The 14,957-nt window shown below is 49.4% G+C and overlaps 3 protein-coding genes across 3 annotated transcripts; 1 reads left to right on the top strand and 2 right to left on the bottom strand.

The window, feature by feature from the left end:
• Positions 1-1,237: 1,237 nt before the first annotated feature.
• On the bottom strand, positions 1,238-2,812 carry FTJAE_5216 (RUVB; the record flags this gene model as incomplete). The annotated part of the gene is made up of 4 exons (XM_037351700.1): positions 1,238-1,370; positions 1,444-1,775; positions 1,848-2,615; positions 2,669-2,812. 4 exons carry the CDS (start codon positions 2,810-2,812, stop codon positions 1,238-1,240), a joined length of 1,377 nt encoding a protein of 458 aa, XP_037207713.1.
• Positions 2,813-4,371: 1,559 nt separating this feature from the next.
• FTJAE_5215 (phospholipid-translocating ATPase) lies at positions 4,372-8,379 on the top strand (the record flags this gene model as incomplete). The annotated part of the gene is made up of 3 exons (XM_037351699.1): positions 4,372-7,755; positions 7,804-8,213; positions 8,262-8,379. 3 exons carry the CDS (start codon positions 4,372-4,374, stop codon positions 8,377-8,379), a joined length of 3,912 nt encoding a protein of 1,303 aa, XP_037207712.1.
• A 169-nt stretch (positions 8,380-8,548) lies between these two features.
• On the bottom strand, positions 8,549-14,250 carry FTJAE_5214 (vacuolar amino acid transporter 3; the record flags this gene model as incomplete). Its single annotated transcript, XM_037351698.1, has 5 exons — positions 8,549-9,737; positions 10,278-10,984; positions 11,032-11,307; positions 11,909-12,079; positions 12,133-14,250. The coding sequence occupies 5 exons, from the start codon at positions 14,248-14,250 to the stop codon at positions 8,549-8,551; spliced, it is 4,461 nt and encodes a 1,486-aa protein (XP_037207711.1).
• Positions 14,251-14,957: the final 707 nt, after the last annotated feature.

Below are 14,957 nucleotides of genomic sequence, written 5' to 3'. Positions count from 1 at the left end.
CTGCAGGTTTGGCTTAGAGCTTGGTCCTGCGTCTGCACATTAAACGTATGGCCCGGCCTGTCGGCAGTAACAGCTGCACTTCCGTGGCCACTCGACCACTAGGAAGTGTACGGCACCAGGAACAGGGAACAAGGTATTTGCCGCAGTCGGGTGCAGTCCCTAGTAAAGTAGGACGAAAAGTGAACCGGGGTCTGTTGATTAGTTAAAACCTGAGGACAAGTGAGAGAATGAGAATGTGTGGGAATATGAGCGAATGTGATGGGACCCAACGAAACAGGACGGGAAACAAGAAACGCTCACAAAGAGAACCACGACCCACGGACTCTGCCATGATATATCATCTTTTCTCCCTTTCCTCCCTGGTCCATCTTTTTGTCTCCCCATCTAGAGCACGTCCACTCATTATGATGTGAATACCGATCCTCAACTGGTCCAAGCACAACACATTCTGACTCTAACAGTCTAACTAGCCCCTTGTTGATTCCAGCCTCATCCAACAACGACAATGCAGTGTAATGTCGAGCCGGAATGTGGACCATGTCTAGTCTTAGTCTGGGGCTGGAATGCTTGGTAGTAGGGACTGAAACAAAGACAATGTCGTCTCCAAGATTGGCACAAGTTTATACGTAGCACGTGATGCATAAACTCGTCCAAGGGCGACTCTCTTTGAAAATCTAACCATATTTAGTTATGCGGGCCAACTGTTCCCATCAAGGCTTGAGACGGCAGCTGAAATAAGATGAGGTCGGCTGGCACTGGTAACGCAGGATTACTCCCTCTCCACCACCCAGTTCCATCTGACCCAGTGTCTAGGGCTTGGGTGCCGAAGTTGAAGTGGTTGCTGAATGATCAAAGAGCTTGTAGGAGGGTGCCACTTTGTTGTTTGGTCTAGACTTAGCTTAACATAATGGGAGCACAAGACAAGGGAGACACACACCTCCCACCTACGTTAGAGGCGAGCTAAAGTTAGACAGGGATTTGCAGATACCATTCTCTCTCACATCTTGATATGGCCAATGATGAATAGCCAGTGGCCAATCTGAGCCAACCCGACGCCAATTCTCTGTAGTATTCCATGGTTCCCTATCAAGTACACAGTAGCTAGAGGTCAGGTGTTTTCTTTCCTTATCAACCACGTAGCTCCTTTAAAAAAGTAGTAATTATGACACGTCTTCCCTCGCACCCAGCGCCTTCTAGACTGAAATTCAACGCCCTCAGGCTCTGCAGCCTCTCATTTTTACGCGAGGTATCCTCGCCCGGCCTCGCTGCTGAGGAGGGCGGCACTTCGGCGAGCATCAAGGAACAAGTCCTCACACTCGGCAACGTCCTGAACGTCGATTTGGGAGCGGCCGTTGGCCTTGGCAAGAATGCTATTTCTTCAGTCAGCAACCGTGTCTCGGATTATCTTGCCAAAGGGTCTCCCCTCTCGCCACAGTGACTTACCTTGCAGGGGTCAACAGCTGCAGACAATACCGCAGGCTGATGCGGACACCGTGTTCCGAGATTTTGTCAATGGCAGCATCTGATACTGAGACGCCTTCGGTTGATGAGCGTATCCGCACGATGCGCTTGATTTCTTCCGCCTCGTAGGGCGTTGTAGGGATGATGAGCAAGCGTGTGAGGAAGTCGGCAGGGATTCCGTGAGCCGCGACAATGTCGTCAGTGCCTCTGATGGTGCACATTCCCCGGTTGGAAGCCAAGATCACGATGGGGGAGATGGGCGATTCCAAGGCTCTGTTCAGGTAGGTGAAGCACTCCACATCGAGCATGTGTGCCTGTCAAACGTCATATCGGTTAGCCTCAGAGTTCCCGTCCCGTTATGATAGGGGGGATGGGATGTGTGTTACCTCATCGATAAACAAAACGCCTGGCACAAGCTCAGCAACACCCTGGTCGATGTACTTGCTGACCACTTTGTTGATCTCTCCACGAAGTTTGTCTGTAATCTCCGTCATCTTGGGCTTCATTAGCTGGCCCATCATGCTCATAATATCCTGGCCGCCTTGAGGACGGGCATTGGCCACATCGAGGTCATGTAGCGTAACGTCTTGCACGATCTCCTTCTTCTTGTGCACCTCACCCTTGGGGATGGGTACGTACTCCTCCGCCTCCAGGTCGAATTCCGTGGCGTAGGCGTCTGATCGGCCAACTCGTTTGCAGGCACCCGTGTTCGCTTCGATATAGATCACGTCGCCGACCGTCACTCTCTCCTTCTGAATTGCTTCGTAGATACTTGGGTCGAGGCGGAGCTTCTTCTGTCCCTTTGCGCTCTTGAGTCCAATCAAGAGCGTGCTGATGGTCTTGCCGTAGCCGCCTAACGGGTTTTCGGCCTCCTCAGGTGTGAGTTCTGTAACCTCTCCTTCATACACCTCCTTCGTCTCTCGGACCTTCAGGCCAATGGCTCTTCGGAAGTTCTCCATCAGCATCTCGGTCTTCTTGACTTCCGTGGAGTAGATTTCGCTGCCAACGATGGGGCAAAAGGGAATCTTGGTTCCCAATTCTTGGCTGATTGCGAGCGCGAGAGCGGTCTTTCCAGTTCCGGGTCCTCCTGCCAGCAGCACACCTCGGCCAGCCATCTTCTGAGCCCGAATCAAGTCCACTACAACACCGCAGGACTAGCAACCGAATAAGTATTCGTAAGTCAATGTTCGATTCAATCAGTCCTTACCTCACGCGCGCCGACTTGACCGACAAATCCGGCCGCTTGCTTCTCTGCATATCCATCTGATTTCAAGCCCAAGCCCTTGATATGAGTATGGGCGGCTGTGCGATTGTCTCGCTTGTTACCCTTCACCTCGCTGATCTGGACCATGGTGTCGGCGGGTGTCGAATATGCCGACAGTTATTATTTTCGATTACAGGTTTATCGGCGCGTGTCTAGGATTCGTGTAGTGGGACAATTCGTGATGTGATAATCGAGATGATGGTTTGATTTTTGCTGTCGCAGAAGCTTCTAAATATTTGCGACTGAAGCTGAGCCAACGAGCCATGGTACCAGGCGCGTTCAGGCGCTATGACGGTCACGTGCATGCCCAGGCTTACCCTGTAGCTAGTAATTTGTCTGCATTGTCACTCGAACTCTGTATAACGCCGTGATTCATCTATACTAGGTGCTCATTGAATACATAACCTATCAATGAATACGAACACAATTTGAAGCTTTGGCGGCGTGTTATGGATATGGTGCGGCGGTTAGTATGTCTAAAATAGTTTCAATTAGGTTTTCCCATAGCACGACATGGAGCTGGAGGATACCAAGTCAATGGAATGAAGCAAGGTTCATAGAAGTCTGAAATATACAGCTCTTTGTAAGAAAATGCATTTATATGCCTATGGCTAGTGTTGAATTTCAAATCATTATCTCCGATAATAAACATAAAACCTTTGAGCTTGACGTTGACCTGTCTCCTTTCCCTCAGACATCTAATCAGTAGTGTAAATAAGCACGTGGGTTGCGTGGATGGTTCTCATGATGAGACTCTGTGTCCGAGAGAGTTAAACAACGGCCCCGGAGCTTTTGAATGAATGAAAACTAGTAAAATAGATATTTTACAAATGATTCAAAGTACGTGCGTATGCTCGTGACGTAGGCATAGAATTGAAATATAATCTGTCTGCGTGATAATACGTAGTGGAAATCAAACGTATCCTCATGTTAACATAAAGTCCCGAACTAGAGATTTCATGAGGCCGTTCAGGGTAAGCATACATGCACCTCCACGTAATCTGTCAGGGACAGCTACCGCCACGCCCCACTAAGCTACATGTGAAGTACCTGGAAGAAGGCTAATTTACAGCTGCATAGGAGGTATCTATGGGAACCGGGCTCTGTAAGTGGTAGCGGGACACTTTTAAAGGTGACGCCCCCCCAGAGGACGCTTGGCAATAGCGTAGGCTACGACAATACAAATGATACAGCACCCAGTCTTGAAATGATCTGTCCCCTTGTGAGCCAAGACACGAGTCACCATTTCTCAGCAAACATCAAGTGTACCAAACGAAACACAACTTGGCCTCTGTTCGATTGCTGCTAGCATTCATCAACAGCAAGTTCGCCGGACGGACATTGAACGCGTAGATCCCTTTGCGACTACGACCCTGAAATGCGATACAGATAAGAGCTCCTAAAGATTCGACGGCCTCCAACAGTATACAACCGAAAGAACAAAGACGAACACCGAATTCCCCGACAAGGAACACGAGGGAGAAAAGTCTTACAATCAGAAAAGCACAACTACGAAAAGAATCGTAAACGTCCTCATATCACCGCCGCAGCATGTCTGAGCAGCACCGCTAGCTCCCATCCTCCATTCTTCACCTTCAACACAGCACCTTTTCTATCACTCCTCATCGTCAGGAGCTTAGCCAGGGATGCCGCCCTCACCACGATATCGAGCTTCCGACCCACCCGACTCTCCCGCGAATGACTCCGATTCGGACCTTGATCTAGATATTCAGGAGCTCGACCCAATATCAACTACTCCAGCCCCAAGGGACAGCGAGCGCCCTTCAACCGAGCCACAGACATCGCGGATAGCACTGCGAAACTTGCGCATGGGTGGAGTGCGGCGAGCTGGAAAGAGGAACCGCGGGTATGGCGACCTCGGCCAGGACAGGGACGGAAACGATGAGCATTCTCAGGCATTATTGGGGGAACATAACAGCAGTGCGTCTCGATGGTCGGAAGGAAGCGGCTACAATGAGGACGATCAACCACTGCTAGGGGGCCAGCCTTCGCAAGGCCGGAAGTCTATGAACTCGGATCGAGTATCTTCACGGTTACGACTCCCTAGTTTCATGTCGGGCTCGAAGAAACCAGAACCGAGCGATGCGGAGGACCAAGAAGACGACGACCCATCCTCCTCTCGACATGTAGCCGTGGGATCGACTCAGCCTGTGCGATTTCCAAACAACATCATCTCAAATGCCAAGTACACAGCCTTTACATTCCTCCCCATCACCCTATACAACGAATTCTCTTTCTTCTTCAACATGTACTTCCTTCTCGTGGCACTGTCGCAGGCGATACCCGCCCTGAGAATTGGCTACTTATTAACGTACATTGCACCATTGGCGTTTGTACTCTGTATTACCATGGGAAAGGAGGCATTCGATGATATTGCAAGACGGCGAAGAGACACTGAAGCGAATTCGGAAGAGTACAACATTCTGGTTTTCCAGGATGCCGACTCCAATCTTGCCCCTGTACGCCAACGAAAACTGCTCAAGTCTGAAGTATTACAGAAACACTCCAGGAAGAAGTCAAAGGGGGCTCGAGAGAATTTGTCAGACATTCTGGAGGAAGACGATGTAGAGGCACCCCCGCCATCCTCACGAGTTGTCGAAGTCAGCCGCAAGTCAAAAGACTTGAAAGTTGGTGACGTTCTCAAGCTTACAAAGGGTCAACGTGTACCTGCAGACGTTGTCATATTGAAATGCTTCACTTCCGAGGCACCAGCTCCTGCACCAATTCCTGAAGAACCAGCTGAGGAGGATACCTTGTTGGCGTTCGACGGCGAAGAGATTCAAGCAAAGGGAAAACAACCTGCAGAAGCGGCACCAGAGCAAGAGAATGAAAGCGGACCAGGAGGGGAGACTTTCATCAGGACCGATCAGTTGGATGGTGAGACGGATTGGAAGCTCAGACTTGCTTCACCGCTCACACAAAATCTACCAACAGAGGAGTTTGTTCGTCTGCGCGTCACCGGTGGAAAGCCAGACAGGAAGGTAAACGAGTTTCTGGGCACAATCGAGCTGGTGGAATCTCGAAAGGATGCATTGGCGCACCATGCGACAGTACAAGACTCTGACGCTTCCCATACGGCTGCTCTGTCAATTGATAACACAGCATGGGCCAATACTGTCATCGCCTCCCAAGCCACGACCCTGGCCGTCATCATGTACACAGGTCCCCAGACGCGATCTGCTCTATCAACAGCCCCCTCTCGTTCCAAGACCGGCCTGCTCGAATACGAGATCAACTCTTTGACTAAGATCTTGTGCGCGTTGACATTGGCTCTTTCCATCATCCTTGTCGCGCTCGAGGGTTTTGGAAACACCAAGGACAATGTGTGGTACGTCAAGATAATGCGATTTTTGGTTTTGTTCTCTACCATTGTCCCCATCAGTCTGCGTGTGAACTTGGACATGGGCAAGAGCGCATATTCCTGGTTTATCCAACGGGATCCTGGTATGCCTGGAGCAGTTGTTCGAACAAGTACTATACCAGAAGATCTCGGCCGAATCGAATACCTGCTCAGCGACAAAACTGGTACACTAACCCAAAATGAGATGGAAATGAAGAAGATTCATGTTGGTACTGTGTCTTATGCCAACGAGGCAATGGACGAAGTGTCAACATATGTCAAACAAGGCTTCTACATCCCGCCATCCGCAGACGCTGCTGCCCAGAACATGCTTATCACTCCGTCATCCACATACTCTAGCACTACGACTATGGGCACGACACGCACAAGACGAGAGATTGGCACGCGAGTTCGAGATGTAGTTCTGGCACTCGCCCTTTGCCATAATGTTACACCTACTGTTGACATTGAGGATGGCAAAGAGGTTACTGGGTATCAAGCATCGTCTCCCGACGAAATCGCCATTGTCAAGTGGACAGAATCAGTCGGGCTGAGACTTGTGTACCGAGATCGCAAGAGTATGGTATTGGAATACACGAACAGCAAGAGACCTGTGGTTCGCGTGCGAATCCTTGACGTTTTCCCTTTTACTTCCGAAGGCAAGCGAATGGGTATCATCGTTCACTTCCACGAAGACGTCAAGGTGAAGAACCCAAGTCTCTCTGCTGGCGAAATCTGGTTCTTCCAGAAGGGTGCTGATACAGTCATGAGCTCCATCGTTGCAGCGAACGATTGGCTCGACGAGGAGACCGCCAATATGGCGCGTGAAGGCTTACGCACACTGGTCGTTGGTCGCAAGAAGCTCTCATACGACCAGTACAAGGAGTTCTCGGCTCGCTATCAAGAAGCCTCGCTTTCGATCAGTGGACGTGACACTGGCATGCAGCGGGTGGTCTCGCACTACCTGGAACATGACTTGGAACTGATTGGCGTGACTGGTGTCGAGGATAAGCTGCAGAAGGACGTGAAACCTTCTCTAGAGCTCCTCCGCAATGCGGGTATCAAGATCTGGATGTTGACTGGTGACAAGGTCGAGACAGCCAGATGTGTTGCTGTCAGCTCCAAACTGGTGGCTCGTGGTCAGTACATCTATACAGTTTCCAAGCTCAAGAAGAAGGATAACGCCCAAGAACATCTTGACTTTCTCCGGAGCAAGACAGACGCTTGTCTCTTGGTAGATGGTGAAAGTCTGGCTCTCTTTCTGACACACTTCCGCCTTGAGTTTATCTCCATCGCCGTCCAGCTGCCCACCGTTGTTGCTTGCCGTTGTTCGCCAAATCAAAAAGCCGAAGTTGCCAAACTCATCCGCGAGTACACTAAAAAGCGCGTATGCTGTATCGGCGATGGTGGCAACGATGTCTCAATGATCCAAGCTGCTGATGTTGGTGTTGGCATTGTTGGCAAGGAAGGTCGACAGGCTAGTTTGGCGGCAGACTTTTCTATCGAGCAGTTCTGTCATCTGGTCAAGCTCTTAGTCTGGCATGGTCGTAACAGCTACAAGCGAAGTGCTAAGCTCGCGCAGTTTGTTATCCACCGTGGTTTGATCATTGCTGTGTGTCAGACTATGTATAGTATTGCTATCAAGTTTGAGCCTGAGGGTCTATACAAGGTAAGTCGTGGACTTGATTTCTCCGTTCTTGACAACTAATGATTGTAGGATTGGCTACTTGTCGGCTATGCTACTGTATATACCGCAGCCCCTGTACTGTCACTTGTGTTAGACAAGGACGTGGACGAGAACCTTGCCAACCTCTACCCCGAGCTCTATAAGGAACTCACTTCTGGACGATCTCTATCATACAGAACTTTCTTCGTTTGGGTCTTTGTATCCATCTACCAAGGCGGCATGATTCAGGGCTTGTCACAGATCCTCACTGAAGTCGACGGGCCCAAGATGGTTGCTGTCAGCTATACCGTTCTAGTGCTCAACGAGCTTCTCATGGTGGCCATTGAGATCACTACATGGCATCCCATTATGATCATCAGTATCATCGGCACTTTCGTCCTGTATATCGGCTCCATACCTTTCTTGGGCGGATACTTTGACCTTCAGTTCTTGATAACATGGTAAGTCGCCCTTAACTTTTTGTGTCATATTTACTAACATCTGCTCAGGGGATTCGTCTGGCGTGTACTAGCCATTGGTGCTGTTTCACTGATCCCGCCATACGCGGGCAAGTTGATTAGGAGGACAATGAAGCCTCCGTCGTATAGGAAGGTTCAGAGCCACTAAAGGAAATGTCATGGGTTTGGAGTTCAGTGTTGGCGTTGGGTTATCACGTAGAAGGTACCATTGTTACATAGTATTGCATGTTTTATTTGTACGCAATAGATGATGTATGCGCCTCTTTATGAGTGCTTTGAACTATAATACATTATATGAGACCATTCTTACAATGATTTTACATCTTGAGGATTAGCCAATCTCTTGCCAGTAGAGGGTTCTGTTTTTGCAGATAGCCAGCTATGCCAGATATCGGACCTTGAGTCTGCTGGCCATTTAACCATATCTTGGGCCCGGCATAGTACTCAATGAAACCGTCGGGGCCAGAGACGATGAACAAGTTTTTCCCGAGGGCGGTGCATTCAGAAGGCTTACACACACAACCAGGCCCTTCAGCGAGGGTGAATTCGGAGGCGTAAACATGCATCGCTTGATCGTGGAGTCGACAGCCTGCATTAAATGAAGCAACCGTTCCTGGCGATGCTGCAATGGCATTGCTAATATCCCTATCCTGGAAGCGAGTTCCCTCCTCGTCAACAACGACCTGGATCCTTAGACGATCACCATAGGTCATCTTAAGGTCTTGTAAGCGCTTTGTGACGGGGCTAGGGCTCTCGACGTCAAATCCTAATGGACTGGGCTTCCTTTCTTGCCAAAACTTCCACGATGATTGCCGAGGAGGAGCGCTTTTTTGAACCTCTTCTCTCTTCCTTACAGCCCAGAGAAGGTCAACGCTTGACTTTTCGTTCGCTTCCAAGACAGCCTTAGCTGCTTGTATACCAGGCACTACACCTGTACCGCCGGCAAGAAAGACAAGACGAGAGTGCTCGCCCAATCGCTCTGCTAGTTCGAAGCCAACGTGTGGACCACGTAGGAAAACATCTTCTCCAACCTGTCTCCGACCTAGATAATTGGACATCTCACCATCGCCAACAGTCCGGATATAAAATCGGAGTAAGCCATCTGTAGGATCCTCTGTAGACAGTGGAGGAAGGGGCGTATAATGTCGAGAGATTTGCACCTCGGGTTGCTTGAACTCCACAGACCAAAGAGGGTACCTCCAGCGGTTATCTGAGGGGTCCAAATATGGTAGAGAAGGGTTTGGTGTGCGCGGAACTGCGGTGATGACGAATGAGGTTGGTGAGATGGCCTCACGAGCTGTGATACCGTAGGGAACAAAGGTTATCTCGTTGAGAGTGTTGGGTCGAGACGGCGGCGTGAGAAGATAGTAGCCACCACTGACAAGAACTATTCCGACGACGATTAGAGAGGGGAATATTCGTGATTGAAGAGGTGTAGAAAAGTCTGGTTTTTGAGAAGCGTGTTGCTGAGGTCGCGATGAGGTCGTGAGGTTCTGAGATGAGATTCTTGGAGGCTGTGCCTTAGCTATTGACAAACGGCTCCGGAAATGGCCACATTTTGTTAATAACCTTCGGTTCTGGGTGATAGAACGCGATGAACTTGTGAATATCCTTGACGTGGCTCTCATCATATCGGTTGGTGATGAGTACATCAGTTTTGATCTCAGATTCTTTCAGTCGTCTTATTGAGCTTTCATATCTAGGATGAAATCACTTGAATTCAAAACAGACTAAATAAATGAGATGTGCTCAAATTCTGGAGTTGGTCGTCACGATCCCGTCTTTTCCAGTATCTTCAGGAGTTCCTTGAGCTCATGGTCACCAAAAATTAAAGCTGGAATTACTAGATCAAGGTCACGTGAATCCTATGAATCGCCTCAACATTTACACATGGCCGTCATGATTGAATACAATTCGTAAATACCTTAGGTAGATATCGCGTGGTAATGACTTTAGAAGTTGTTTATTTCCATTGAAGAGTTTTTGTTTGTCTCGAATCTGGGGTATCTAACCGTCCATCAATACATATGTGTATATATATCTTACATCCTCAACATCTTATGCTCAGCGTCAATACCTCCTCTAAACATATCCGCAACCACATTTCCCTTTAGAATAGTCTCTTTTACAATACCCTCCACATTCTTTGGATCAACTCTTCCGTACCAAATTCCGCATCCAGCCAAAGGATGAGGCGCATCGCCCACCTTCAGGTCTGGAGGCAGATAAATAATGACGTTGCCAGCAAACTTATGACCTCCGATGTGACTGATCAATCCAACTCTAGCTGTAGTCTTTCCTTCACCAGTTTCTCCCTGTATTCTTTGTTTGTCGCCGAGATCAACTTGCACGGGCCCATGCAAGACGTCGAAATCCTCCATCTCCAACTTGTCCTCAAACTCAGTTTGCAGAACAGGCGCCATGATACCGCATCTCGCATCACGTCCTGTATGCCCACATATCAAGACCAAAACATCGTGGACATCTTGAACGCCTGGTAGTAGTCCCTGGTACCCTTCTTTGCGGGTCAAGCGATCCCGATGTATAGGTGAGAGACCTTCATGTGCAGGGTGAAGCTTCTTAGGGAGCAGAAACCCCTTAGCCAGTGCTTCTACACTATCAAACGACACCCGCGGTAGAAACGGGACGTATTTGAAGCTTGGGACTAGATAGACGGATGTGGTCTGAACTTCAGGACGTGGTGACACAGAACTCGGAAACGAAGAGTTGAGAACAGAAACATTATGAAAAGGCTATATTGATCAGTAAGATAATCCGTATTTAACAAGAGAGCACCAACATCGCTATAAGTCCCTCCACGCCCAAACAATTCTTTCAGATCCGCAGCGAGGCAATCGCCGCCATTATCATCCTCTATTCTCGATGGCCAATCTGCATTTCCTGTACACACTAGTACATGCTCTGCATACCCAGCAATTGCGCCTTTGAGGGGTCCCTCACGGTCCAGAGGAAGATCCTCTGGCATAGCAGGAGTAGCCGCGCATCCGCATGTCGGCTCTGGACATGTAGCGACAGTCTGAAAGGGCGGAGGAGGCGGAGGTCGAGTTTGCCGTGTCTGTTGAGCAAAAGTTCGCCTGGACGTTGATGATAAGCTGAAGAGACAGCGTCTTGTCAAGTTTATTGACGGTCGGAGAGACATGGTAGAATGTAAGAACCAATTATGGTCTTGGCTTTTGAACGAGACCTCGCTTTTATTTTGGTGACACCTCCAATAACCCGAATATCATGGCCCGGTGTTTTGCGATAGACATACTACATCATCATTTTCGCCTCGGTCTCCGAGATTCATAGAATCCCCCACTTTCCGGTCGAGCCGGCCCCCCACGTGTCGAAGCCGAATCATGAACAGACAATTGCTAATATCAACAAAATCACGAATCAATGACCCTTAAGGAATATATAGTTGAATATGCTGTCTTACGCAATGTATAATGAAACTCGAAACCAATCGGCTAAGACCTCCAACTCCCATCACCCGTTTCCAAATGCTACATACAATCTATCCAATAACGCAACACCACAATGCAAGCTACAATATGCAATGGATCCTCAACTAACACACGGGTATAGCAAGCCTTGCGGCCGTCAAACCTCTCAAGCTCATGCTCACACACCTATACACCAACTATACGTGCGTGAAAGACTCAAAAGCCAACCATTGTTCCCCTCTCGTCACAGTATCCCGGATGCTTAGGCTCCGCAGTGGCCCAACTCATCGCAGTAAGTGTGGTAGCGTATGCCATTGCGACGAATCCAAAGATACAGAGCAGGATATCGGCCACCTTCCAAAACTTCGTGCGGGCAATCGCCTTGTAATGAAGCATAGGCTAGAAGAAACAGTCAGTATTATAGATATAATCTTTTGACATTTTCAACTTACAGGATAGATAAAGACAAGTGGAATACAGGCAAAGTTACCAACGAGAGCAACGAACTTGTCCAGATGGTCGGCACCGAGCCAAGCAATGGCCGCACAAAGCATCACCACGAAGAAACGAAAGACATTCTTCTGCCACTTGACCCAAGGGTTATACTTGCCACTGCGAGTGAAGAGCTCTGTTTCAGCGATACGAATGGCAGGGAAGATTTGCAATGGTGTAGAAAGTAAAATGGCAACAGAGTACAGGAACTGAACTCCGTTGACCATCTTGTTGTCCTGAGGCAAGTTGAGCAAGACAACAGTTTCGGTCTGAGAGCCGTAGGCAGCATAAGAGATGGCACCCATGCCAATAAAGAGTACCGTGATGATAATCATAACGATAAGAAGAACCCGAGGAAACTTTTGAGGGTGTCTCATCGACTCCTGAACGGGAATGATGAGACCAATGCCTTCGAAGGTGAAAATGGCAGTTCCAATGAACAAGGTCCAATCCTTCTTGTTGAACATGATGATATCGGAGATACCGTTGGCGTTGAGGGTCAGAATATCGTAGTACAGGAGGTAAGCCAGACCAATCAGAATAAAGGCATCCGCGACTAGAGCAGTAAATGCGAGTTTTCCAATATCTCGTAGAAGAGCAAATGGTAGGAAAATGAGCATCTGGATAAGAATGAGCCATTGGATACTGATCGAGGACTTGCAGTCGGAAACAGCTCTGACAAAGGCCTGCAAATTAGCGGCAGTGAATACGGTGTAAGCGGCAACGAAACCAATCTGGCTGATGACAATGGAAGCCAAAATAAGGGTGCGCATATGTTTGCCGTAAAGTGCACCACCTAAATCACCAAAAGAGCCTCCAACCTTGAGCTGCGTTTTTACTAGAAGCACAAAGCAGTAATAGCTCAGAGCGGCAACGCCAAAGAGAATCAGGTTGCTGAAGAGCATACCTCCGTTGAGATAGGCTCGCGGAAGGAAGAGGACACCGGTACCGACAAAGGACTTGAGAAGCAGCAAGGCCGCGTTCATGGGACTATTGTTTCCAGTGCCACCGCGGACCTTGCGCTTGCGTCTGCGTCTTGAAGGTGTCAACAAGGCGCTGTCCTCCATAGGCTCCCGCTCGTCGTCCGAGTTGTACTCGTCCGTGTCTTCTCCGGATGAGAAGTACTCGTTCGGTCCCAAGTCTTCGTCATCCTCCTCCAGTTCCTCACCAGCGAAGTGGCCATAAATCGTCAAGAATTCGAGGAAGCTGGAGGTGAACAATCTCTGCTGGCCTGGCGCAGGAGAGGCGTGGCCTTCCTCGGGATGACCTTGAGGACCAGGGCTCTGGACGCTACGGCGGAGATGATTTCTTCGAAAGCCACCGGGCACCTTTATCGAGTTGATGTCAAGTACCTCGGCCTCGGGTTCAGGTCGTCCCAAATCGAAACTCTTGCTGCGGTTGTACTTTGCTCTCGCTTCTGCCTGTTCGGTCCACTTGTAGATACCTCGAGTCACATCACCTCCCTGCAACTTCAGGCTGGAGAACTCGTCCTCGCCCAGTCCGGCACCGCCGATTTCGGCTGGTTGCTTGCCCTTCGAATGACCTTGAATTGATGACTCTTCTGAGCCTGGGTTTTCATCCGAGGGTTGGACTAGATGACGCTTGACAATCTCGGGATCCTCGTAAGGTGCACTAGTGCCCAGCGCATTTTGTGACCGTGAATTGAAAGAGCCATAGTTGGTCGGTGTCCCCGAATTTCGACCGCCGAGCAGAGGAGACTGTGAGCGAATCGGGGGAGTAGCAACGCGAGCTGCGGGAGTGCCATGTCGGGGAGGAGACTGGCCTAGAGAATTGGAGAGCGCAGCGGCGAGAGCAGATACACCAGGTCCTTGGGCGCTAGTCCCGCTTCCAGGCAACTGGGACAAATCCTCGAGATTCTCGGCACGTGGAGCTGCATCAGGTCGTGGCGAGCCTCCTCTGGGAGGTGTAGTCCCAAGTAGTTGTGACGGGATGGGAGAAGCAAGACGCGCTGTCAAATCAGCTCGAGGGACCGAAGCGGAAATCGATCGAGGTCGGAAGCTCGAGGGCGAAGCAGACCTAGGGGGCTGTTCAGAGGGGATTCTCGAAGGAGAAGCCATTTTCCAATCCGATTGAAGGTGTGACAAGCCTTATCGCATAGTCTGTGAGCGGTGTTGACAGCAGTTTTGAGTCGTGAACAGCGGTAATGACGCAGCAGGCAGATGGATGGATGACTGGCGGGATGCCCAGCAACACTGATAAGACAGTCGGAGAACCAAAGAAGTCAACAAAAAGAATGACGACAAAGAATGATTACCAAGGACAGTCTCGGGAACAAAGGTTATATGGATATGTCACGCTTGGTCGGGTGACAGCGTCAATTGAGAGGTATGGGAATTTCTTGTTGGAGAGAAGAGGAAGCGTGAGATAAGGGCTTAGCCAAGCCGTAGCATTGGAAACAGGCGAAGGCTAGGCTAAGGCTACAGGCTCCAAGCTGCCTATGCCCAGGCTGGTAGTTGCCCTGAACGGTGAAGCTCAGACGCAGGGAAGCCCACCTCAGTCTCTGGGGTCTGGTGACCTACTGAGTAAGGGCAGCTGCCGAGCCAAGCTAGGCTAATAGTGGAGGTATTGGTTAAAGACTCCACGCGTTGAAAAGGTAAATACTTTGCAATAATAATAGCTAAAACTGTATGGAGAGGTGCCTTATACAGCATTAAGATTTAACGTATGTATAGATAGCATGGTAAAGTGTTTGTACGAAGTAGTCAGCTTATATAAGCAGTGATAAGTGTCTCATCACTCATCCCGAGTCTGAGATGGATATCAT

This window comes from Fusarium tjaetaba (assembly GCF_013396195.1).
Source record: "Fusarium tjaetaba strain NRRL 66243 chromosome Unknown NRRL66243_c0000098, whole genome shotgun sequence".
NCBI classification, from domain to species: domain Eukaryota; kingdom Fungi; phylum Ascomycota; class Sordariomycetes; order Hypocreales; family Nectriaceae; genus Fusarium; species Fusarium tjaetaba.
The sequence above is the reverse complement of the archived record's forward strand: the minus strand, read 5'-3'. Positions and strand labels throughout refer to the sequence as shown.